Genomic DNA, 26,134 nt, shown 5'->3' on the forward strand with positions numbered 1-26,134 from the left:
ACAGTGCTCCTGCCTGTAATCCCAGCACTTTGGGAGACCAAGGCAGAAGGATCCCTCAAGCCCAGGAGTTCAAGACCAGCCAGCATAACACAGCAAGACCCCATCTCTACAAAATAAATAAATAAATAAATAAAATTAGCTACGCATGGTGGCATCCGCCTGTAGCTACTGGGGAGCTACTGGGGAGGCTGAGGTGGAAGGATCACTTGAGCCCAGGAGGTTGAGATAGCAGTGAGCCGTGATTGCCCCATTGCACTCCAGCTGGGGCAGCAGAGCAAGATCCTGTCTCTTACATATTAAAAAAAAAAAAAAATTCTGTGGATCTAATTCAAATGATGAGAGTTCAGATGGCAAGAGCAACCTGACTTTTACTTGTTGGCATTGTACTATGTAAATTTTGTGAGCTGCCTCAAGTCTGGTGGACATAAAGATGCCAACAAATGAATTCTAATAAGAAATGGGCTTGCTGCCTTTAAGTCAAGGGGCTACAGCAAGCTAACCTCAGAAGCCAGGGATCACAAAGAGGTAATGGGAGTCAGACAAGCTGAGCTGTGGCAGGACATAGAAACAAGGGGGGGTTCTGTGTCCCACAGGTCCAAAGAAGAAATTACATATGAAATTATGGCTCTGGGATGACAAGAGTCCTAATAATATTTGCTGGGCAAACAAAAGGAACTCACTGCCTGATTTCTGGGGCCTCAGGGTAGGTCAGCAGCAAGATTCTGGTGCGAACTTGGCTGTAAACCCAACACGGGGCAGCCTTGCCCGTGGAGCTGGCTCTCCCAGTGAGGGCTGGGCTTTAAGGCCAGCTCAGCAGTCACAGGTCCCAAGGGAAGCAGATCAGACCCTGGTGGCTGGAAGTGGCTTCACTCAAACCTGGCATGAGGGCAAAATCGGGTGGCCCTTGGGGGCCCCAGACAAGAGTGTTGCTGGCCTGGAGATGAGGAAGGTGGAGTGCGGGGAGCATGTGAACTGTAGGCCCCCAGAAATGCTGGTTTTCATGACTGTGATCCTACCAGTGACGTCCTCGGGGCAGGAGCTATACCCTCCCACCCCACCCCAACAGGGGCCACTGGTAAAACCAGTCTAGTCAGAGGGTCTCGAGAAAACCACCAGAAGATCACCAGAGAGGCGGGTTATGAAGCTGGGTGACCTGTGCCCGCCAGTGAGTTTGGCCCCACTAGCTTCCTTGCCAGTAAAGCACCTCCCCAACCTGACCTTCAATACTTAATAAGAACTCTTGGCAAGAGCTCTGCAGACACAGGCTGGGCACAGTGGCTCACACCTGTAATCCCAGCACTTTGGGAGGCTGAGGCAGGAGGATCACTTGAGCCAAGGAGTTCAAGACCAGCCTGGGTAACATGGGGAGACCTCATCTCTATGGAAATAATGAGATAAACGAATACTTTTTTTTTTTTGAGATGGAGTTTCGCTCTTGTTGCCCGGGCTGGAGTACAGTGGCGCGATCTCAGCTCACTGCAACCTCCGTGTCCCAGGTTCAAGTGATTCTCCTGCCTCAGCCTCCCGGTGGCTAGGATTACAGGTGCGCACCACCACGCCCAGCTAATTATTTTTTGTATTTTTAGTAGAGGCGGGGTTTCACCATGTTGGCCAGGATGGTCTCGATCTCTTGACCTCGAGACCTGCCCACATCGGCCTCCCAAAGTGCTGGGATTACAGGCGTGAGCCACCGCGCCTGGCTGCAAATATTTTTTAAAAACATTTCATCACAAGCTTGACTGCTCTGGAGTTGCATGTTAAGAACTCCCAAGAAACATCCTACTGTGCTCTGAGAGGGGACTGCGCCCACTGAGGGCTCCATACCTGTGTTTGCTTGAGGCTGTGCTTGGGGGACAGGCTCCCTGTGCTGTTGAGGCTGCTGACGCTGCCGTGGGACGGCGTGGAGCGGAGGCTGTCTTTTGGTGGGGGGCTGGCGGGCAGGACAGGGACGGCGCCAGGGAACACAGTCTTCTTTCTCTTGGAGGGGGGGATGAGGGACGGGGGCAGGGCGGAGGGCACGGGCTCCTTCTCCAGGGCTCGGTACACCAAGTGCATGGCCTGCGGGTGCAAATGACAATGGTGCTGAAGAGACAAGGCTGGGGCCGGGCACCACCAAGAGAAGGCAGAGGGCAGCCCTTTTGGGGGCTGCAGTGACAGGACAGACACTCTGTGAGGACACTCCCAAGCTGACCAGAGGGAAAAAACAATCATTCCAGATGAGTTATCTTTTATGTGTAACTTTCCGAGACATGTGTTGAATTATTCCTCCAGACTGAAATGCACACAGAAAGAATTCAATCAAGCCAGACTCGGTATGCATCCCTTCACCACTCAGGGAGGCCACCGGCTCCAGCGCTGGCACCTTCCCAGTACTGATTTGGAAGTCTAAAGACACCAGAAGAGAGGCTTGTACTTCAAGACGTTCAGGAGTAGTCCCAGCTACTTGGGAGGCTGAGGTGGGAGGATCGCCTGAGCCCAGGAGAGGGAGGCTGCAGTGAGCTGTGATCGCGCCACTGCACTCCAGCCTGGGTAACAGAGCGAGACCCTGTCTCTATAAAACAAAACAAAAAACAGTGGAACTGAGGATGCATCCATGAGGCAGGCCACAGCCATAGAAATAAATTCTTTGTAGAAGGCCAACTAATAAAAGTGTAAGGAATGATGGTTTTGATGAGCACATCACCGTTTGGGAGCCACCATCATCGTAATTAATCTTGCCAGGTTAAGGCGAGACTCATCAGCAGTGATTGAACTCTTAGGGAAGAGTCTGAGAGTCATAGGTGCTGACAGTATCAAGGCATCCCCCACAAGAGACAAAATGAGCACCGAGGGAAAAAGAGCAACTGCCCAGAGGAAGCCACAACCCTGCCCCACCTTGACCCAGTGATGAATGTCAACATGGCAGTAAGAAGGCACGTTGACATCATGCTCCCCCAGGTGGGAGACCCATGTGGGGCAGGTGTGACCTCCGTGGGATTCCTGTCCCACAACAGTGCACGACCTGGGTCATCAAGAGGACCTGGCAGCCAGGCCCAGGGACACTCCATAACTGCTGGCCTGTGCTCTTCAAAATGTTGACACTGAAGCCAGGCACGGTGGCTCATGCCTGTAATCTCAGCAGTTTGGAGGCCGAGATGGGCAGATCACCTGAAGTCAGGAGTTCAAGACCAGGCTGGCCAACAGGGAGAAACCTCATCTCTACTAAAAATACAAAAAAAAAAAAAAATTAGCCAGGCATGGTGGTGAGAGCCTATAATCCCAGCTACTTGGGAGACTGAGGCAGGAGAATCGCTTGCATCCAGGAGGTGGAGGTTGCAGTGAGCTGAGATTGCGCCACGGCACTCCAGCCTGGGTGGCAGAGTGAGATTGCCTCTCAAAAACAAAACAACAACAACAAAAAAACAAAAAATCCATGTCGAGAGACACGAAGAGAGACAGAGGAACTGTTCTAGATTCCAGGAAATGAAAGACGAAGGACAACAGGATGTTACACACAGGACTGGGTTCTCTTTAGATACAGGGACATTTTTGGGACAACTGATAAAATCTGAGTAATATCCTGGGATTAGATAATAATAGACACACTCATACAGAATGTAAGGTGTATATATAGGATATAATGAAAATATCATAAATGCGATGCTATCATGTGAATTTCCTGATTTTGAAGTGGATAATGGTTATGTGTAAGAGAAGTCCTTCTTTTTAGGAAATATGCACTCAAGTGTTTATGGATGAAGAGGCATCGTGTCTGCAACTTAACTCTAAAATAGTTCAAAGGTAAACTTCACGCAGCAGTAGGGAGGGAGAAAGAGTTAGGGAGGGAGGGAGGAAGAAGGGAGGAGAAAAATAAGACAAATGTAGTAAATTAGCGACACTGGGAAATTTGAGTGAAGAGTTTTCAAAAGAATTCTCTGTGGGAGGTCGCTTGAGTTCGAGGCTGCAGCAAAGGTATTCACGTCACTGCACTCCCGCCGGGGTGACAAAACAAGACTCTGTCTCAAAAACAGAAAATAATTCTCCATATTACAGGTTGAGTATCCCTTATCCAAAATGCTTGGGACCACAGGGTTTCAGATTCTGGAGTTTTCTGAATTTCTGAAGGTGTGTATTACACGTACTGGTTCCGCATTACTAATCCAAAAATCTGAAATCCTCCAATGAGCATTTCCTTTGAGTGTCATGTTGGTGCTCAAAAAATTTCAGATCTCGAAGCATTCCGGTTTCAGACTTTCAGATTAAGGATACACTCAACCTGTAATGAAACTTTTCTACATACAAAGAACTATGTCAAGATAAACACTTAAAAACTGAAAGAAGGAAGGCCGGGTGTGGTGTCTTACGCCTGTAATCCCAGCACTTTGGGAGGCAGAGGCGGGCGGATCACTTGAGGCCGGGAACTCAAGACCAGCCTGGCCAATATGGTAAAACCCCATCTCTGTCACAAATACGAAAAAATTATCTGGCTGTGGTGGAGTGCACCTGTAATTCCAGCTACTTGGGAGACTGAGGCATGGGAACTGCTTGAACCCGGGAGGCGGAGGCTGCAGTGAACCAAGATGGCACCACTGCACTCCAGCCTGGGTGACAGAGCAAGATTCCGTCTCAAAAAAAAAAAAAAAAAGAAAGAAGGTCGGGCACAGTGGCTCATGCCTGTAATCCCAGCACTTTCAGAGGCCAAGGCGGGTGGATCATGAGGCAGGAGATCGAGACCATCCTGGCCAAAATGGTGAAACCCTGTCTCTACTAAAAATACAAAAATTAGGTAGGTGTGGTGGCAGGCACCTGTAGTCCCAGCTACTCGGGAGGCTGAGGCAAGAGAACTGCTTGAACCTGGGAGGCAGAGGTTGCCATGAGCCAAGATCGCACCACCGCACCAGCCTGGTGACAGAGCAAGACTTCATCTCAAAAAAGAAAGAAACAAGAAAAACAAACGAATCCAGCAACCCCTGTGCACTGCACATTTCCTTCCTGGGGTGGGTGGGAAGGAAACAGCAGGACCTACCACAGCGAACTCGTCTCGGTCCAAGTGCCCATCCTTGTCAATGTCACTGAGGTCCCAGACCTGCAAGGGAGAGACCAGCATGGGTTACTGTGGGAGGAAAGACTGGGTGAGAGTGAGACCACCTGCCAGAACTCAGACTCTCAGCCATGGCACTCACTGGGCTCAGGACAAGGAAGTCAATATACATTTCAGAACCAGTTTGTGAGTTCTCAGAAAAACCATCACCTGTAAAGTACTGTCAACTACCAGATGCACGGTCCGACAATCATCATGATTATAATCATGGCCAAGGCTACATTTTAAACTTAGCCCGAGTTTCCTCTTTATCATCTTACAGAGACATCTTAGAAAAGACAGCTTTGATTGAGTACAGGTGTTGCCCTAAACACCCACACTCCCTACGCTCACTCCTGCAAACCCCACCCCTCCCTTGCATTCTCAGCTGGGCAGGGCTGTGAGCTCATGTCTGAGCATGTCTGTGGGTCTTGTCTCCTCTCCCCAGCAGTGGATGGTGAGACAGGTGTCAGGTCCACTCAGTGCGCTGAAGAGGAGGCAGGCAGGCAGGCGTGGGTTCTGGACTGTGCCTAAGACACGTGCAGATCTCAAGCACCATTACGCTGCCAGCTTCCTAACCCATGCCAGCCTTCCTGGATGGGCACACCTGCCTGGCAGGCCAATGCTGGGCAGGATGGCAGTCCCTGGATCTAAGAAGATGCCCACTGCTCTATCCATGATGCTTCATGTGTCACCATCACCCCTCCCCAGCCAATCACCAGGGCTCAGTCCATGCAGGTTTCTCACGTCTGGGTCCTCCTCTCCACCTCTGCTGCTGTGCCCGAGGCTCATGACTCCCCAGCTCGCACAGCCAAGAGCCTCCAGCTGGCCTCCCTATCCCCGTCTTGTCCCTATGGCTACCATAGGGACTGTTCCAGAACACACACCTGACCCTGCCTCACCCTGCTCCTCAGCCTGGCAGATGGGGCCCTGTCACCTCGCAGCTGCTGAGCCCCTGATGGTAGCAGGTCCCTGCACCCCAGCCCAGCCCCCACAGACTCCACCTACTTTGCCAGGGATCCAGAACTCCAACAGGCCTTTCTGGCTCCACAGTCCTCCCTCAGCCCAGGCCTTTCCCACCTCGGCACTACTGCCTGTTAGGGCCGGATCACTCTCTGGGGTGTGGGCCATGACGTGCACTGCAGGGCATTGGGCGGCGTTCCTGGCCTTGACCCACCAGATGCCAGCAGCACCCGACCCAGGTGTGACAACCAAAAATGTCCCCAGGCACTGCCCAATGTCCCCTGGGGGCCCTGGGGGGGCAGAAGCGCCCAGGGGGAGCCCTGGCCCTAACTGGCATGCCAGGCTACCTGCGGCCTCTGTGCCGTCACTCAAGCTGCCCACATGCCCACATGCCCAGACTTCCGCCAGAGTCCCCCTCACCCTGGAGGATGTGACCAGCGGCACCTCTTCTAGAAAGTCCTCCCTGGCTGCCCTGCTCCCCGTGCTCAAGCAGGTCAGGGGCCCTCCCTTCTACCACTGTCCTCACTGGGCCAAACTGTGATTATCAGGGATGCTGTCAGGGGTGTCTAATGGACAGGGCAGGTGAAGAGGGCAGGCTCTGGGGACAGCTGCTCCAGAATGCACACTGGATCCTGCCCCGCCCTGCCTGCAATAGGACCTCATCCCTTATCCACCCTTCCACAACTGTGCAACCAGGGTGACTTCCCAACCACCCTGAACATCTGCTTCCCCATCTGAAAAACAGGGGGTGGAGGGGTGTGAGACACAGTCCTTAACAGCATGGCTGCAAGTGCTGGATGTGTGTCTTCATGCAGAGCACTAGGGCCCGGCCTGCACACACTAAGCCCTCAGTAAATAAGTAAACGCATCTTGGCTATTACTTATTTGACTTCTTTGATGGTACCTAATCATCCCCACCTTCCCACTGCCCAGCACAAGGCATAGTCCACTGCAGGCTCTGAAAAATGCTTACTGAATGACTGACCAGATGCATGATGTGTGGGTGCCTGGATGCACAAATGGATGATGGCACGGATGCAAGTGTGCACGGATGAATGCATAAATATGGACATACAGGGACATGTCAGCATAGACGTATGGGCACAAAGATGCATGCACAGATGTGTGGATAAATACATTGCATGGGCATGTGCACACACAGATGAATGGATCATACGGATGCAGAGGGACATGGGTGCATAGATGCATGGATACAAAGATGCATGCATGGCTAGGCACAGTGGCTCACGTCTGTCATCCATCCCAGCACTTCGGGAGTCCAAGGCAGGCAGATCACCTGAGACCAGGAGTTCGAGACCAGCCTGGCCAACATGGTGAAACCCAATCTCTACTAAAAATATAAAAATTAGCTGGGCGTTATGGTGTGCACCCATGGTCCCAGCTACTCAGGAGGCTAAGACAGGAGAATCACTTGAACCAGGGAGGCGGAGGTTGCAGTGAGCCAAGATGGCGCCAGTGCACTCCAGCCTGGGCAACAGCGAGACTTCATCTCGAGGAAAAAAAAAAAAAAATTAAATAAATAAATAAAACAAAACATATTTATGGTTAGATAGAAGGTGTAAGTTCTTTTATTTTATTTTTTCTAAAGACACAGAGTCACTCTGTCACCTAGGCTGGAGTGCAGTGGTGCGATCTCAGCTCACTGCAACCTCTGCCTCCCAGGTTCAAGCGATTCTCCTGTCTCAGCTTCCCAAGTAGCTGGGACTATAGGAGCATGCCATCATGCCCAGCTAATTTTTTTTTTTTTTTTTTTTTTGGAGACGGAGTCTCGCTCTGCCGCCCAGGCTGGAGTGCAGTGGCCGGATCTCAGCTCACTGCAAGCTCCGCCTCCCGGGTTTACGCCATTCTCCTGCCTCAGCCTCCCCAGTAGCTGGGACTACAGGCGCCCGCCACCTCGCCCGGCTAGTTTTTTGTATTTTTTAGTAGAGACGGGGTTTCACCATGTTAGCCAGGATGGTCTCGATCTCCCGACCATGTGATCCGCCCGTCTCGGCCTCCCAAAGTGCTGGGATTACAGGCTTGAGCCACCGCGCCCAGCCTGCCCAGCTAATTTTTATATTTTTAGTAGAGACGGGGTTTCACCATGTTGGCCAGGATGGTCTTGATCTCTTGATCTCATGATCCGCCCACCTTGGCCTCCCAAAGTGCTGGGATTATATGTGTGAACCACCATGCCCGGCCAGAAGGAATAAATTCTAATGTTCAATAGCACAATAGGGGAACTATAGCTAACAATAATTTATCGTATCTTTCAAAGTCTCTAGAAGAGAAGATTTGAATGTTCCCAGTACAAGGAAAGGATCAATGTTTGAGGTAATGGATATGCTAATTACCCTGCTGGGATCATTAAACATTGTGTGCATGTATCAAACCATCACGTGGACCTCACATTATAATTATTATGTATCATCAAAAATAAAAATAATAAAACATAGAATAAAGCAAACCACGGTCGACTCTTGAACAACATGGTTTGTTGAACTGTGCAAGCTCACGTATGTTCGTATTTTTCTAATCAAACGTGGATACAAAATACAGTAGTCATGGGATGTGAAACCTGAATATACAGAGGGCCAACTTTTGTATCTGCAGGGCTGACTGCAGGACTTGAGTATGTGTACATTTTGGTGTATGATGGAGCCCTGGAACCAATCCCCCTAAGTATCCCAAGGGACAACTGTACTTTTAGTTAATAGAAACAAATTGAGGCTTTTAAAATTAATTAATTTGGCCAGGCGCGGTGGCTCACGCTTGTCATCCTAGCACTTTGGGAGGCCGAGGCAGGTGGATCACCTGAGGTCAGGAGTTCAAGACCAGCCTGGCCAACATGGTGAAACCCCATCGCTATTAAAAATACAAAAATTGGCTGGGCTTGGTGGCTCACACCTGTAATCTCAGCACTTTGGGAGGCCAAGGCGGGCGGATCACGAGGTCAGGAGATCAAGACCATCCTGGCTGACACAGTGAAACTCCATCTCTACTAAAAATATGAAACATTAGCCGGGTGTGGTGGCGGGCACCTGTAGTCCCAGCTACTCGGGAGACTGAGGCAGGAGAATGGTGTGAACCTGGGAGGCGGAGCTTGCAGTGAGCAGATATCGTGCCACTGTACTCCAGCCTAGGCGACAGAGCGAGACTCTATCTCAGTAAAATAAATAAATAAACACAAATACAAATACAAATACAAAAATTAGCCGGGCATGGTGGCTCACGCCTGTAGTCCCAGCTACTCAGAGGCTGAGGCAGCAGAATCGCTTGAACCTGGGAGACAGAGGTTGCAGTGAGCCAAGATCATGCCACTGCACTCCGGACTGGGTGACAGAGCAAGACTGTCTCACAAAAAAACAAAACCAAAAAAAATTATTTATTTATTTTTAAAACAGAGTCTCACTCCTGTTGCCCTGGCTGGAGTGCCATGGCACAATCTCAGCTCATTGCAGCCTCGACTTCCCAGGCTCAGGTATGATCCTCCCACCTCAGCCTCTAGAGTAGCTGGGACTACAGTCGCACACCACCACAACTGGCTAATTTTTTTATTTTATTTTTTCAGTATGGATGGGGTTTCACCATGTTGCCCAAGCTGGCCTCAAACTCCTGGACTCAAGTAATCTGCCTGCCTCAGCCTCCCAAAGTGCTGGGATTACAGGCATGAGCCACCACACCAGCCTAAATTGAGGGTTTTTTTTTTTTTTTTGAGACAGAGTCTCGCTCTGTCACTGTGGCTGGAGTGCAGTGGTGCGATCTCAGCTCACTGCAATCTCCACCTACCGGGTTCAAGTGATTCTCCTGCCTCAGCCTCCTGAGTATATGGGATTACAGGCAAACACCATCATACCTGGCTAATTTTTTTTTTTTTTTTTTGAGACAGAGTCTTGCTGTGTCTCCCAGACTGGAGTGCAGTGGTGTGATCTCGGCTCACTGCAAGCTCCACCTCCCGGGTTCAAGCCATTCTCCTGCCTCAGTCTCCCGACCAGCTGGGACTACAGGTGCCCGCCACCACGCCCGGCTAATTTTTTTCTTGTATTTTTAGTAGAGACGGGGTTTCACTGTGTTAGCCAAGATGGTCTCGATCTCCTGACCTCGTGATCCACCCGCCTCGGCCTCCCAAAGTGCTGGGATTACAGGCGTGAGCCACCGCGCCCGGCCATTTTTGTATTTTTTTTAGTAGAGACAGGGTTTCACCATGTTGGCCAGGCTGTTCTCAAACTCCTGACCTCAAGTTATCCACCCACCTCGGCCTCCCAAAGTGCTGGGATTACAGGCATGAGCTACTGCACCAAGCCAAGACTTTTTTTTTTTAAGAAAATGCATACATTTTTTCCTAAATTTGCAGCAGAGTTGAAAATACTTTTACCTTGAGCTTTACAAGAAGAAAAGAGTAATTAACAGTAGAAAAGAGCCAGGCATGGTGGTATGCACTTGCAGTCCCAGCTACCAGGGAGGCTGAGGTGGAGGATGGCTTCAGCCTGGCAGTTGGAGACCAGCCTGGGCAACATAGTGAGACCCCATCTCTAAAAACTCAAAAAAGAAATAAAAAAGGCGGGGTGTGGTGGCTCATGCCTGTAATCCCAGCACTTTGGGAGGCCGAGGCAGGTGAATCACGAGATCAGGAGTTCAAGACCAGTCTGGCCAACACAGTAAAACCCCATCTCTACTATAAAAACAAAAATTAGCAGGGCGTGGTGGCATGCACCTGTAATCCCAGCTACTCGGGAGGCTGAGGCATGAGAAAAGATTGAAGCGGGGTGGCAGAGGTTGCAGTGAGCCGAGATGGCGCCACTGTACTCCAGCCTAGGCGACAGAGCAAGACTCCGTCTCATAAATAAATACATAAATAAAAAGATACACACACACACTCCCACATTCAGCACAATGGAAAGGGGGAAAGCCCAGGCTGGGAAGCTTAAGATTAAGCTCTACTGGTCCCGAAGCCCCAGGCAGCAATTTCACTTCTGAGTCCACCTCCTCATCTGTGAAGTGTAAGGATTCTAGCACCCTCCCCAGGGGCTGGGTGAACACTGTAAGCCACGCCCTAGGAAGCCCTGAGCCAGCCGGGGCTGGACCCACAGAAGCGCTGATGAAGCCCCTGACGGCACAGGGAGAAAACAGAGCGAGAGCCTCGTAAGCACCGTGGGGAAAGAGAACAGTGGCGCCCACACACAGCAGGGACACCGAGTGCGGAAGAACCAAGCCCGTGGCCCACTTACCCGGCCCAGGACATCAAGAGGCAGCTTTGAGTTCATGAGGACTGGCTTGACTTTGTCTCCAGAGAGCAAACCATTGATGGGCAAGAGGCTTTCAAAAATCCCATCAAATTTGGCCTTTTCTTCCACCTAGTTGGAAAGAAATAGCCCGAGTAAGTAGGAGAGCACACCTGTGTGAGTGTCCAGACCGAGCTCTGACCGAAAGCCGAGTGAAAATGGCCATGGACCCATCATCACCTTTGGCTAAAAGCACAAAATGATCTTAGAACTGTCTTGGCCCCTTCCAAAGTGAACATATGCCCTGAAGGAAATAGCATTATGGCAACCTCAGATCTGGAAGCCAAGGTCCTCAGGAGGGAAGCCCTGGCCCTGGTCTTGCCCTTCGTCCTAGTTGCTGCCTGAGTGGGGCAGGAGTCTCCCATGTTGGGGCAGTGTCTTTGCAGGGAAACACAGATCAGTCTCACCTTCCTCCAAGGAGCCCACTTGTACCAAAAAGACAAAAGTGTGAGCAGATGTTATTGCTTGAGCAAATAATTATCAAAATCAACTTTAAATAAGTACAGGAAGCCCTCTGGTTTTTTTGTTTCTTTTCTTTTTACTTTTTCTTTTTTTTTTTTTTTTTGAGACAAAACTCTCGCTCTGTTGCCCAGGCTGGAGTGTAGTGGCGCAGTCTCAGCTCACTGCAACCTCCGACTCCTAGGTTCAAGCAATTCTCATGCCTCAGCCTCCCGAGTAGCTGGGATCACAGGCATGCGCCACCACACCCAGCTAATTTTTGTATTTTTTGTAGAGATGGGGTTTCACCATGATGGCCGGGTTGGTCTTGAACTCCTGGCCTCAAGTGATCCGCTTGCCTCGGCCTCCCAAAGTGCTGGGATTACAGGTGTAAGCCACCAAGCCCGGCCATATACAGGAAGCCCTCCATTTCTTTTTTTTTTTTTTTTTTTGAGACAGAGTCTCGCTCTGCCGCCCAGGCTGGAGTGCAGTGGCGTGATCTTGGCTCACTGCAAGCTCCGCCTCCCGGGTTCCCGCCATTCTCCTGCCTCAGCCTCCCGAGTAGCTGGGACTACAGGCGCCCGCCACCTCGCCCGGCTAGTTTTTTTTGTATTTTGTAGTAGAGACGGGGTTTCACCGTGTCAGCCAGGATGGTCTCGATCTCCTGACCTCGTGATCCGCCCGTCTCGGCCTCCCAAAGTGCTGGGATTACAGGCTTGAGCCACCGCGCCCGGCCGAAGCCCTCCATTTCTAATGGTAAATAAATTAATACATAAATAGGAATAGCTCTTCATGAACAAAGGGAAGGTGCAGCATTACGATGCGGAGTCGCAGTTCCTGCTGTTCTGAAAGACACAGTGCAGGCAGCCCGTAAAAGAGGCCACGAGTGAGGCAGCGGCTTCCAGTCTGTTCCATTCTCCAAAGGAAAGGAGGTCCACAACGAGTGGGACTCAGGGAGGGCAGGCCTCTCGCAACCTGCTTGGCCACACACTGGAGCTACTGGGAGCACTAAGAAAACACCCTCAACACGTGTCCATCGACAGATGAATGCACACACAAAGCGAGGTAGATCCAGACAGTGGGACATCCCTCCACCACAAAAAGGAAGTGAGTTCTGACACACGCTACAATGTGGACAAACTCTGAGGACAGCATGCTAATTAAAATAAACCAGCCACACACAAAATACAAATACTGTATGAGGCTGGCACAGTGGCTCATGCCTGTAATCCTAGCACTTTGGGAGGCCAAGGTAGGGGGATCACTTGAGCCCAGGAGTTTGAGACTGACCTGGGCAGCATGGTGAGACCCCATCTCTAAAAATAAAAAACAAAAACAAAAACAAAACTAGGCCAGGCGCAGTGGCTCACGCTTGTAATCCCAGCACTCTGGAAGGCCAAGGTGGGCAGATCGCTTGAGGTCAGGAGTTCAAGACCAGCCTGGCCAACATGGTGAAATTCCACCCCTACTAAAAATACAAAAATTAGCTATGCATGGTGGCACGTGCCTGTAGTACCAGCTACTCAGGAGGCTGAGGCAGGAGAATCACCTGAACCGGGGGGCGGAGATTACAGTGAGCTGAGATCGCACCACTGCACTCCAGCCTGGGCAACAGAGTAAGACTCCATCTCAAAAATAACAAAAAACAAATACCGCATGATGCCACTCATAGGAGGTCCCCTCCTCCCTAGGCATATCCATGGAGACAGAAAGCAGAATGATGGGTGCCAGGGGTTGAGGGAGTGGAAGGTTCAGGTATAGAGTTTCAGTCTGGGAGGATGAGAAGGTTCTGGAGATGGACGGTGGTGATGGCTGTACAACGTGAATATATTTAACATTCCTGAACTGTACACTCAGAAATGGTTAAGATGGTAAATGTTATGTGATGTGTCTTTCAGCCACAATAAAAACCTTTTAATTTTTAAAAGAGAAAAACCAAGACAGTGCCCTCAGTCAGAGATGAGATCACCGGCAGACACCGCATGCTCTCACGGCTGTTGGTGCTAAGAAGCTGAGCGCTGCAGGTCTGTCTCGGGGGCCTGAGATCCTCTCCCGGCCATCAGACTTGCTGACTCAGTGCCTTCAGAAGCCCAGGAATGTTCACAACGGAAACAAACACTTGGCACTTCGGGCTTGTTCTTTCTGACTGTGGCTGTGAATGGAATGCACAATCTTTCTTGACCATAATCCACCCCAATTACAGCGCCTGGTCCTGCACTCCCTGACTCCTCTCTGCAAGGTCCCCAGGCCCCTCAGTCCCAGCTCTTCTAATGAGGCCTGGACATAACCCCTGCTGGAAAAGAGCCATCACATTTTAAATAATAAGATCTCTTGGCAGTGTTTCCCATGACAAAGTAGCTCTGTTTCAAAGTCCACACAATGCGCTGGATGACAAGGAGAAACCCTTCACCACAGTGACTGCCACTGGCAAAGTGCTCGATGACAGAGGTGACTGCATGACTCCTTGGTCACATGACACATCTTCATGTCCTCTCCCTGCACAGATGCCCCCTACCCAACCCATGACCTCTCCAAGAAGGGAACAAACCAACCGTGTAAACATGGGACACAAGTACTTGGGACCTTTGCTTGATAGCAAGTGTTATTCATGTCAGGATTTAAGCCACACAAACGTGAGGAAATGTGACAGTCTGAAAGTGAAGGGAAGGTGAGGAGGCCTCACGTTATCTGGAGGGACCACGCTCACTTCCTTTAGAAGGAATTCTGTACTTAGAAGACAGCCCTCATTTTTTTTTGTCTTTCTGGAAGCAGTAGCATATCTTTCCAGCCACAACATCCTCTGTTTTAAAAATAACACTTCAAGTGCTGAGAGAGGCTGTTCACAAAGCAATCAGAACATCAGGGAGGAAAGAATAGTAACATGCAAAGTGGCTGGAAAGAAGCGAGAAAGCAAGGAACACATTTGGGGGTCGATGTGCTTGCAAGCTCTCACCGTTTCCTCTTCTATTCTGAATAACCAACACAAGCAGCAAAAACCACAGAATGTAACCTAAAGATGCAAGATTTAAACTGCAGTCCTTTAATAATCCAATTCCTGACACTTAGTTGAACCGATAGGCAACTCCCAATTCCAGTGAAGGGCCATAGCCTTTGTAAAAGGTGTTCAGAAGAGGCGTTTCATCCGAGTGCTGTGGACATTCACACTGAGACAGAAGAGCTGACACAATCATCCTATAAAATGTTCTGAACAACATCAAACTAGAACAATTCCAGAACAATTCTAGAACAACTGCTGGAACAATTCGATCTGAAGGAGAGCCAAGGAGGGACCTATTCCCGTTCACTTACCCTCACAGCCCAGTGGGCCTCTGCAGAGGGCGGTGTGACCATCAGAGGGCTGCTGGTGTCGTGCTGAGAAGAGAGAGAAACATTCCTTTGTGGCTGGCACAGAATTAAATCATAGGTGGGTGGGTTTGCTGAAAAGGATACACGTTTCAAAGTGCTTTCAAAAAAGGGAAGACTTCAAAAAGTTAAACACAGAATCATCACATGACCCAGCAATTCCACTCCTATGTATTGACTCAAATGAATTAAAAACGGTTGTCCAAACAAATCCTTGTACGTGAATGCTCGCAGCAGCACTATTCACAACAGTCAAAAAGGTGAAAATAACCCACATGTCCACAGAGAGATGAGTGGATAAAGATGTGGTCCATCCACTAAATGGTATATGGAAACACTGATCCATTCTACAACATGGATGAGCCCTGAAAACACGATGCTGAGAGAGAGAGAGGCCAGACACAAAAGACCATGTTAGAGAATTCCATTGACATGAAATGTCCAGAACAGGCAAATCCATTGACAGAAATAAAATTAGTGGTTGCCAGCGACTGGGAGGGAGAGACAAGGAGTGATTACTTAATGTGGATGGGGTCTTCTTGTGGGGGGATGAAAATGTTCTGGAGCTAGACAGAGGCAATGACTGCACAACGCTGTAAATGTACTAAATGCCACTGAAGAGTTCACTTTAAAATTATTAATTTTCTATTATGTGAATTTCATCACAATAAAAGGGGAAGGCTAGAGAAAACATGGAGATATACACGCAAATATACACATGCACATACACACGCACACACATCTGGTATTAGAAGAATGTGAACTTGAAGGACTTCGGACACTCACAAATTTAGGTGGCGGCATGCTCAAATTCAGATTGCTCAAGGTAACTTCATGGCCACTCTGTGCACAGGCCACCAGTCTCAGTGCAACATAGAAACCCTGCAAGTCCAAAGAAAGGGAAGGAGTAAACAGCACATCGCCAGTGAGGGTAGGGGGAGCTGTCTCTAACAGTAGGCTTCAGGGGAAGAGGACGTCCACTTCAACAATAAAGACTGTCCATGCAAAAACCCCTGGCGTTGGGCTGAACTGGACTCACCTTGGGGACATCGCTTAAATGAATACACTAAAATGGACTTGTCCTGGCTGGGTGTGGTGGCTCATGTCTGTAATCCTAGCACTTCGGGAGGCCAAGGCAGGTGGATCACCTGAGGTCAGGAGTTCAAGAACAGCCTGGCCAACATGGCGAAACCTCATCTCTACTAAGAATACAAAAATCAGCCAGGCATGGTGGCAGGTGCCTGAAATCCCAGCTATTTGGGAGGCTGAGGCAGGAGAATCCCTTGAACTCAGGGAGTGGAGGCTGCAGTGAGCCAAGATCACACCACTTCACTCCAGGCTGGGCAAAAAAGAGCAAAATTCCGTCTCAAAATAAATAAATAAAATAAAACAAAATGGACTTATGTTCCACTGCATCTCAAAATCTGTAAAATTTCAGATGCAAGCATTTTCCAAAACCTATAAGCTCCCAACATTTAGGAAGTGTTAGGTTGTATAAGGCAACAAAGTTAACATGGTTAAGGTGATGAATGATGGACCAAATATGTGCCAAATCTGTGTGTGTTTGTTTTAGAGATGGGGTCTCACTCTGTCACCCAGAGTGCAGTGGCACAATCACAGCTCACTGTAACCTCAAACTCCTGGGCTCAAGAGATCCTCCTGCCTCAGTCTCCTGAGTAGCAGGGACCACAGGTGTGCACCACTATGCCCAGCTAAGTTTTTATTTATTTTTTTAGAGGTGGGATCTCACTACATTGCCCAGGCTGATCTCAAACTCCTGTCCTCCTGCCTTAGTTTCCTGAGTAGTTAGGATGAGAGGTATGAGCCACTGCACCTGGCTAGGTGTTGAATTTTTTAAAAAGCAGTCTGAAATACACACGGTTGGTCAGAAATTCTTATCTGTGGTTCACCACGATCCCCTCAGCCTCACTAAAAGGAACATCCCCTGCCCATCCCCAGCGGCCTGACATGGACCCCACCTTGACACCAGAAGAAAGAAGTTGAACTAGGCTGTCAGATGCCTCCCCTCCTAACCCAGGACCCACCACACACAGGCTCAGTGGACTTGTGAGGCATCACCTAGCTTCAAGAGTGTTTTGTGTTTTTTTTTTTTTTAATTAACTGGCCTAAGAACATGGATACTTTTTTTTGTTTTGTTTTGTTTTTTGTTTTTTGAGACGGAGTCTCGCTCTGTCGCCTAGGCTGGAGTGCAGTGGCGCGATCTCGGCTCACTGCAAGCTCCGCCTCCTGGGTTTACGCCATTCTCCTGCCTCAGCCTCCTGAGTAGCTGGGACTACAGGCACCCGCCACCGCGCCCGGCTAATTTTTTGTATTTTTAGTAGAGACGGGGTTTCACCGTGGTCTCGATCTCCTAACCTTGTGATCCGCCCGCCTCGGCCTCCCCAAGTGCTGGGATTACAGGTGTGAGCCACCGCGCCCGGCCAGAACATGGATACTTTTAAAGCTATAAATATTGTTAACAGTTTTAAAAGTGTCTTCCAAGAGATAAGTGCTAGGATCGGCCTTTCTCAGCCTGCTGTCCTCAGAAGCTCTTGTAGAGTGTGGAGGATCATAAGAGGGTGTTGAGAAAAGGGGACCTTTCATTCCTGCAAGATCTGAGAAAAGAGAAAAATTAAGAAATAAATAGCAAACAAAAGGGGATTAAGCAAGTTTAGGGGAGGCTGGGCACAGTGGCTCACGCCTGTAATCCCAGCACTTTGGGAGGCCGAGGTGGGTGGATCACGAGGTCAGGAGATCGAGACCATCCTGGCTAACACAGTGAAACCCCGTCTCTACTAAAAATACAAAAAAAAAAAAAAAATTAGCTGGGCATAGGGGCAGACGCCTGTAGTCCCAGCTATTCGGGAGGCTGAGGCAGTAGAATGGCATGAACCCAGGAGGCAGAGCTTGCAGTGAGCTAAGATTGGGCCACGGTACTCCAGCCTGGGCGACAGAGCGACAATCCATCTCAAAAAAAAAAAAAAAGTAAATTTAGGGGAACTGCATTAAGTCAAGTCAAATTTCTTTTCTACAGGAATTCTCAGAAACTTTAACATGCAGACATGAGGCTGGGCACAGCGGCTCACGCCTGTAATCCCAGCACTTAGGGAGGCCAAGATGGGAGGATTGCTTGGGCACAGGAGTTCGAGACCAACCTGGGCAAAATAGCGAGACCTTATCTCTACAAAAAATAATAAAAATTAGCCAGGTGTGGCAGTGTGTGCCTGTGGCCTCAAGTACATGGGAGACTGAGGCAGAGGATCACTTGAACCCAGAAGGTTGAGGCTGCAGTAAGCCATGATCGCACCACTGCACTCCAACCTGGGCAAGAGTGAGGCTCAAAAAATAAAAAATAAAAATAAATTAAAAAAATAAAAAAACACATGCAGATGTGCACCATGAACCTAAGAAGGGAGGTACAAGTGAAGGGGCTTCCTGACAGACTAGCTCACAAGTCATGGCACAGCACAAACAAGGTCCCTTCCAACAAAATGGCCATCTATAACCACTTAAAATCACAGGCTAAGTATTCCTCATCCCAAATACTTGGGATCAGGAGAGTTTCAGATTTCAGATTTTTTTTTTTTTTTTCCCTCAGATGGCGTTTTCGCTCTGGAGACTGAGGCACGAGAATCTTGTGAATCCAGTGGGCAGAGGTTGCAGTGAGCCAAGATCATGTCACTACACTCCAGCCTGGGCAAGAGTGAGACTCTGTCTCAAAAAAAAAAAAAAAAACTCTGATTAAGGCCTTTAGGCAAAGTTACACTTTGTTACATTAATAACACCAATGTGGCTGGGAGTGGTGGCTCATGCTCATAATCCCAGTCCTTTGGGAGGCCGAGGTGGGCGGATCACTTGAGGTCAGGAGTTTAAGACCAGCCTAGCCTGGCCAACATGGTGAAACCCCATCTCTACCAAAAATACAAAAATTAGCCAGGCATGATGGTGCTCACCTGTAATCCCAGCTATTCCAGAGGCTGAGGCTGGGGAATCGCTTGATCCTGGGAGGTGGAGGTTGCAGTGAGCCGAGATTGCACTACTGCACTCCAGCCTGGGCGACAGAGTGAGACTCCATGTCAAAAAAATAAAAAATAAAAAATAACACCAATGTTACTTTCTGGCTCTGATCACTGTGCTGTGATTATTTAAGAGGCCATCACTAGGGAGAGCTGGCAAAAGATACACAGTAACCCTCCAAGCTATTTGTGCAACTTCCACGAGAGACTGGTCCAAAATAAAAAGTCTGGACAACACTTTAATCACATGTAAGGTTACAAAACATTAAAAGAAAAATTAATAAATAAATAAAAATAAAAGATACACTAGCCATGAAAGATGGCTCCCAGTGTTTAAAAGACCTTTGTTTCAAATGAAAGCTTCAGGTGTTAAGTTTTTTTTTTGTTTTTTTTTTTTTTTTTTGAGACGGAGTCTCGCTCTGTCGCCCAGGCTGGAGTGCTGTGGCCGGATCTCAGCTCACTGCAAGCTCCGCCTCCCGGGTTCCCGCCATTCTCCTGCCTCAGCCTCCCGAGTAGCTGGGACTACAGGCGCCCGCCATCTCGCCCGGCTAGTTTTTTGTATTTTTTTTTTAGTAGAGACGGGGTTTCACTGTGTTAGCCAGGATGGTCTCGATCTCCTGACCTCGTGATCCGCCCGTCTCGGCCTCCCAAAGTGCTGGGATTACAGGCTTGAGCCACCGCGCCCGGCCCAGGTGTTAAGTTTGACAGCTGTGCTCATGCCTAGTAATACTTGACAGTGGAGGAATGTGGAAGGAGCCGTGGAGGTCACCCAGCCTGGGGGCTCTGCCCAGCCCCTCCACTTGCTCTGTGTACATGTGTATATACCTGTTTGTCCAAGAACCCTTTACCTTCTGGGTCAGCCAAGTCCCATATCTGTGGAAACACAAAAATGCTCATAAGCATGACTGCTGATCACTGTGCATGTGTTAACAAAAACCAGAGCTGCCAACACCCCACCACCGGCCTTGTGGGGCAGGAGTGACTGTCCCCAGGTTGTTCTGCAGATGAAGAGGCCAATTCAGATCAGCTGAATGATCTGCCCAGGGGCACACAGTCAGTCAGCGGCAGGGCCCAGAGGACACCCAGGTGCACTCAGCTCCCAAGCCAATGGTGTTTATGACACCCTTCTTCCCCCAACAAAAGTCCACAAGTGGCCAACCGCGATGGCTCACACCTGTAATCCCAGTACTTTGGGAGGCTGAGGTGGGCACATCACCTGAGGTCAGGAGTTTGAGACCAGCCTGGTCAACATAGTGAAACTCCATCTCTACTAAAAATACAAAAAATTAGCCGGGTGTGGTGGTGTGCACCTGTAATCCCAGCTACTCAAGAGGCTGAGGCAGGAGAATCACTTGAACCCGGGAGGAGGAGGTTGCAGTGAGCCAAGATCGCACCACTGCACTCCAGCCTGGGCAATAAGAGCAAAACTCTGTCTCAAAAAAAAAAAAAAAAAAAAAAAGTCCACAAGCTATCAAGACCCCAAAAGTACTCGGGTTTCTTGTCGGCTACCAAAGTAGTTGTGGGGGCTGCCACCTGGGCGTTTGGATCCACCACCTGCAGTCTGAGAGGTCTGCAGTGACCAGGCCACTCCCCAGGAGGCCCAGCCCCATGCAAGGAGGCCAGCACAGGCTGGCCCTGACCTGCGGGGGTAGCTGTGAGGGCAGCCACAGAAGAGAAATCACTATTCATCTTCACATACCTTCCCAAGGATAATGTCCGAGAGGCCAGACTTCTTTAGAAAAAGCGCAGCTTCACTCGCCCCCACCCTCCCTGTGTATGCTGGATCGACCTGAGATGGGAGAGCAAGAGGCAAAATAACTTTTCAGCAAATGCAGCAGCAGGTGAAACAGCACCCGCCACGCTGACTATCCGCTAACAACGAACAGAAAAGGACAAAAAGCCGCTCAGCCGGGCTTCTATTCCGTACTGTGCTTTCAGCTCAGGCATGCTCTAGTTCCATCTGAAAAGACATCAGCTAAACTCACCTGCTTGTAATAAGATTCATACAACGAATTTCCAGTGGGAATCTGTAAATGAAACCACAGATATTGGTCAAAAGTGAACGCATCCCCTTGGGGAAAAAAAGGGTTGACCCCTCAATTATGTCATGACCGAAATAGATGATGATAGTTAAGAGTCAAAATGTATGCACTTTATACATCCTTTGAACACAGAATTCAGTTTATCTTCAGACACAGATATTATTATGCTTACCCGATTTAGAAAAAGTAAGCTTAATGTTCTTGAATAAATCCTAATTCTAGGGCAAACAATCCAGTCACTCAGGAAACAGCAGCAGCAGCCCAGTGTCAATTTCCATTCCTGAGCAAAGGGATTTCAGCTCCTGGAGAGCTCAGAGGGAAAAGACACTCTATCCTCTGAGATTGTTCTTTGGCTCCGGAATCAGAAAAGAAGTTTCCACATGTCATCATGAATCACCGGGCCCGCAAGCTTTCAACCGGTTTCCCTAGCCTGGGTCTGGTTCTCTCACCCATCCCATCCATCCTCCTCCAGCTACCTGAATGCTCAAAGATGCGCACTGACCAGCCCGTGCCCGGAGAGTGCTGGCCAGTGACTGTTCCCACCACGGCAGGAAGGAAGTGCGGTGTCCTCAGCTTGGCACTGAAGATATTCCACTTCCCAACACCTCAGAGCCACAAGACATCGCTGTTCAGATCTAGGGTCATGGAGCTAATCGGGGCCACCAGAGGCCACACCTGGATCCAGCCTGGCTGGCGGCCAAGTCCAGACACTTCCCACCATATCCTGACCTCTGCCAGAGGTCTCCCAGGGGAGAGAAGGGACACCCAGGGGAGTGTGCCAACCTGGTGGGGAATTATGCAGCCCCTGAAATGCTGGCTGTAAAAGTTTACGTGTGTTCGGCCGGGCGCGGTGGCTCAAGCCTGTAATCCCAGCACTTTGGGAGGCCGAGACGGGCGGATCACGAGGTCAGGAGATCGAGACCATCCTGGCGAACACGGTGAAACCCCGTCTCTACTAAAAAAATACAAAAAACTAGCCGGGCGAGGTGGCGGGCGCCTGTAGTCCCAGCTACACAGGAGGCTGAGGCAGGAGAATGGCGTAAACCCGGGAGGCGGAGCTTGCAGTGAGCTGAGATCCGGCCACTGCGCTCCAGCCCCGGCGACAGAGCGAGACTCCGTCTCAAAAAAAAAAAAGTTTACGTGTATTGGTATTACAAACCTGCCGCTGATGTAATAAGCGATAAAAGTGAAGAATGCACAATGACGCCTAATTATACAGAATGGGTGTGTAAACAGCTAAAGAGAATAGCCGGGCGCGGTGGCTCAAGCCTGTAATCCCAGCACTTTGGGAGGCCGAGACAGGTGGATCACGAGGTCAGGAGATCGAGACCATCCTGGCTAACACCGTGAAACCCCGTCTCTACTAAAAAATACAAAAAAACTAGCCGGGCGTGGTGGCGGGCGCCTGTAGTCCCAGCTACTCGGGAGGCTGAGGCAGGCGAATGGCGTGAACCCGGGAGGCGGAGCTTGCAGTGAGCTGAGATCCGGCCACTGCACTCCAGCCTGGGTGACAGAGCAAGACTCCGTCTCAAAAGAAAAAAAAAAAAAGAGAATAGAACTGGGCAGGGAAAAGAGGACTGTCTCGGGGGCAGGATTACAGTATTTATCCAACAAATTCTCAGACTGCTGTTGTACGATTTCTCACGACGAATAAAACCAGGGGGACGTAGGCTCCTTCCAGTTATGGTCATTGGATTTGAACCAATATGCACCCACCACTTGCATATTGTTGTGCTACAAAAGGTCACTTCAAGCTAAAAATAATGCCCGGGCCGGGCGCGGTGGCTCACACCTGTAATCGCAGCACTTTGGGAGGCCGAGGCAGGCAGATCACCTGAGGTCAGGAGTTTGAGACCTGGCCAACATGACAGAGTGAGACCCCATCTCTACAACAAATACAAAAATTAGCCAGGCGTGGTGGCGTGTGCCTGTAATTCCAGCTACTTGGGAGGCTGAGGCAGGAGAATCGCTTGAACCCAGAAGGCTGAGGTTGCAGTGAGCCAAGATCTTACCACTGCACTCCAGCCTGGGTGACAAGAGGGAAACTCTGTCTCAAAAATAAAAATAAAATAATAATAATGCCCAGATTACGGTCAGCTTCTCTGGGGGACGCCAACACCTGTGAATGTATACAGAAGTAAAAGTTGTAATCCCAAACAGCACTTTGGGAGGCCAAGGCAGGCAGATCACGAGGTCAGGAGTTCAAGACCAGTCTGGCCAACATAGTGAAACCCCATCTCTACTAAAAATACAAAAAATTAGCCAGGTGTGGTGATGTGCATCTGTAATCCCAGCTACTCAGGAGGCTGAGACAGGCGAATCGCATTAATCCGGGAGGCAGAGATTGCAGTGAGCCAAGATTGCGCTACTGCACTCCAGCCTGGGCGACAGTGTGAGACTCTGTCTCAAAAACAAAAAAAAGAAGAAGTGAAAGTACAGAGAAAACTACCACGACAAAATGAAAATAGAAGGAAAATAGCATAAAGATCTGAAAGGGGAGAGGAAAAAGTCAAAACAAAAAGAAAAAGAGGAAAAGAAAGGGGGAAACACTGAAAAGGCAGAAAAAACTAGAATAAAATGAAAAAGCAAGAAAAGCCAGAGATTTAGGAGCCACCATTTTTAAAACAAAGACCGAAGACATCATGGAAAAGACTTAGGAGGTAAGCGTATAGCAACAGCAGCCCCCGGATGGCTGCCTGCCTCGCACTTGGAAGCAGTGACACCATCCCTGGTGGAGTGGTACGGGAAAGACCTGGAGTGGCCGTCACCCTTAATATCTTACAACCTCATTAGATGACAGTGTCCAACCATCACACCTGTGTCACCTCCTGGGTTCAAAATATGTCAGCTTATTTCCAAAATATGTCTCCCCAGAGGAAAAAGACCCACAGAAAGGACGCCAAGGCAGGCAGGCTGTTTGTCACCTGTCAGTAAAGGTGACAGTGGTCAGGTCTAGGCAGCAAACAGCACATCGCCTGCCATGGGTTCACAGATTCCAGAGGCCCTCACTTTAGATGACAAAGGTGCCCTTCCTGCCAACGATCAGAGAGGTCCGGATCTGAAGCACATTTTCAGTCGAGTTTTTTTTTTTTTTTTTTTTTTTTTGGAGACAGGGTCTTGCTCTGTCACCCAAGCTAGAGAGCAGTGGCGCAATCTCAGCTCATTACAATCTCTGTCTCCTGGATTCAAGCCATTCTCCTGCCTCAGCCTCCTGGGTAGCTGGGACAACAGGCATGCGCCACCATGCCCAGTTAATTTTTGTATTTTTAGTAGAGGCGAGGTTTCACCATGTTGGCCAGGCTGGTCTCGAACTCCTGACTTCAGGTGATCCGCCTGCTTTGGCCTGCCAAAGTGTTGGGATTACGGGCGTGAGCCACCGCGCCCGGCCCCAGGCGAGTTTTTTAACAATCTCATGGGAAGCAAGGGAAAGAGGTTTCCAAGCTACTGTGATTCCAGTGGGAAAAAAAAGAGTTTCAGTCTTTGAGGCACGCAGGGTTATTAAATATCTGCTCCACTTCCCAGGTGCTAATGAGCAACAAGATCCGCAACCACGAGAAACAAGGCCCAGACTAATCCAGAAGAGCCGCTGAAGGATACAGCCCAGAGCTCCAGCCTCTGCCCATTCATGCTAAGGGCCCATCCGGCTCGAATACTTGATGACCACTGGGTGTCACTCTCAAAAGACCTACAGCTGAGGGAAAGCCCAGGGAGTATGGCTCAACCACTGCTCATCACTACGCAAGTCCATCTGGGTAACCTGGAACAATGACAGCGGTCAGAGGTTTTGATCTAATTACACATACGTCAGGTACTGCAAAAGCAAAAGGGGGAAGAAAGAAAGGAAAGCACCAGGCCTCAACTGCCACTTCCTCTTATGCCAGGCTTCTTCCCGGGAACGATAGAGTCACACCTGCACACTGCCCTGATATGTCATTGCGGCAGAACTGAAGACACGTTGCTAATGACACGAATCCCCAGCCCCAGGGAGTCTGTCACTGGCCCCTTGTGCAGAGACCTCTTGGCCCCCAAAAGGAAGACCCACAGCTACTGGGAAAGAGCCCTCTGCGTGCTGAGAGCAGCCTCTGGAGCTGCTCACCCATGTCTGACCCCAAAGTGAGCCTGGGGCCAAGCCCGAGGCAAAGGCAGAGAGGGGGCGCGCCAGGGGACGAGGCCTGCAGCGTAAGAGGCCGCAGGTGGTACCGGGGTGGCTGCAGGAATGGAAGGAAGTGCAGCAGAGCTGACCCGATGGTGTTCTCCTGCTCCAGCCCACTGTGCGGAGAAGACGCCATCTTCGCCTCTGCAGTGTGTGAATTATTGATGAGGTTCAATGTAGCCTTCAGCTCGATCTTCCAGTTGCTCTTCCTGTCTTAAAATGCTGAGACAACATGCAAAGTTCCTGTGACCTCCTCACTTATTCTCCAGCCCAGAAACAATTTACAAGTGGGATGACAGGGAGAGGGGCACATGGAGAAGGACAAGTTCACATCCTTCTGCTCTGAAGGCTTTAAAACACCACAATTTACACAAGTGCCTGTACCTGTAACCCAGGACAGCAGCTGAGATGGAGAAACCCTGCAGAACCACCTTGGAGGAGAAACTGTCTCAGGATTGTGTTCTAATGACTCCTTAGCAGAGTTCACCCAACTCTGATCCCTGCACGTGGCCAAGGGCAGGACGCCTCCTAAATCATCATGCCTGGTTGCCTCCTGCTGGAACTGTCACTCTCACTCTGCTAGCAAAGTACACGCTCTCGTGCAAAACAAACCAATGATCGTCAGCCTTGGTTCAAAATGGCTTTTGGAAAGCAATCCATTTTCACTGTAAAATGTTCAGAGAAGTACCTATAATCCTTTGTTTCATATCCAGTACCTCTCATCCTCCCAACAACGCTAAAGGGCAGGTAATATTACTAGTCCCAGTTGACAGGTGGGGAAACTAAGTTTGCCCTGCTCAGGACCACAACAGCCAATG

General features: G+C 49.6%; 1 protein-coding gene across 14 annotated transcripts in view; it reads right to left on the reverse strand.

The window, feature by feature from the left end:
* LOC105492908 (epidermal growth factor receptor pathway substrate 15 like 1) overlaps nucleotides 1–26,134 on the reverse strand; it is a 127,216-nt gene that overhangs the window by 76,557 nt on the left and 24,525 nt on the right. For 11 of the 14 annotated variants that reach the window (XR_011617356.1, XM_011760363.2, XM_011760315.2 and 8 more), the window contains exons 2-9: nucleotides 21,107–21,148; nucleotides 20,821–20,910; nucleotides 19,947–19,994; nucleotides 15,892–15,987; nucleotides 15,052–15,114; nucleotides 11,251–11,376; nucleotides 5,006–5,065; nucleotides 1,825–2,058 (exon numbers count right to left, since the gene is read on the reverse strand). Coding sequence is in view for 13 of the 14 variants with exons in the window: in XM_011760363.2 (XP_011758665.1) it covers nucleotides 1,825–2,058; nucleotides 5,006–5,065; nucleotides 11,251–11,376; nucleotides 15,052–15,114; nucleotides 15,892–15,987; nucleotides 19,947–19,994; nucleotides 20,821–20,910; nucleotides 21,107–21,148 (759 nt within the window). In the remaining variant the exon portion in view is untranslated. Of the gene's footprint in view, nucleotides 1–1,824; nucleotides 2,059–5,005; nucleotides 5,066–11,250; nucleotides 11,377–15,051; nucleotides 15,115–15,891; nucleotides 15,988–19,946; nucleotides 19,995–20,820; nucleotides 20,911–21,106; nucleotides 21,149–26,134 lie in introns of those variants that run through there. The other 3 variants (XM_011760690.2, XM_011760495.3, XM_071085944.1) reach the window with 3 other exon arrangements.

This window comes from Macaca nemestrina, chromosome 20 (assembly GCF_043159975.1).
Source record: "Macaca nemestrina isolate mMacNem1 chromosome 20, mMacNem.hap1, whole genome shotgun sequence".
Classification (NCBI taxonomy): Eukaryota; Metazoa; Chordata; class Mammalia; order Primates; family Cercopithecidae; genus Macaca; species Macaca nemestrina.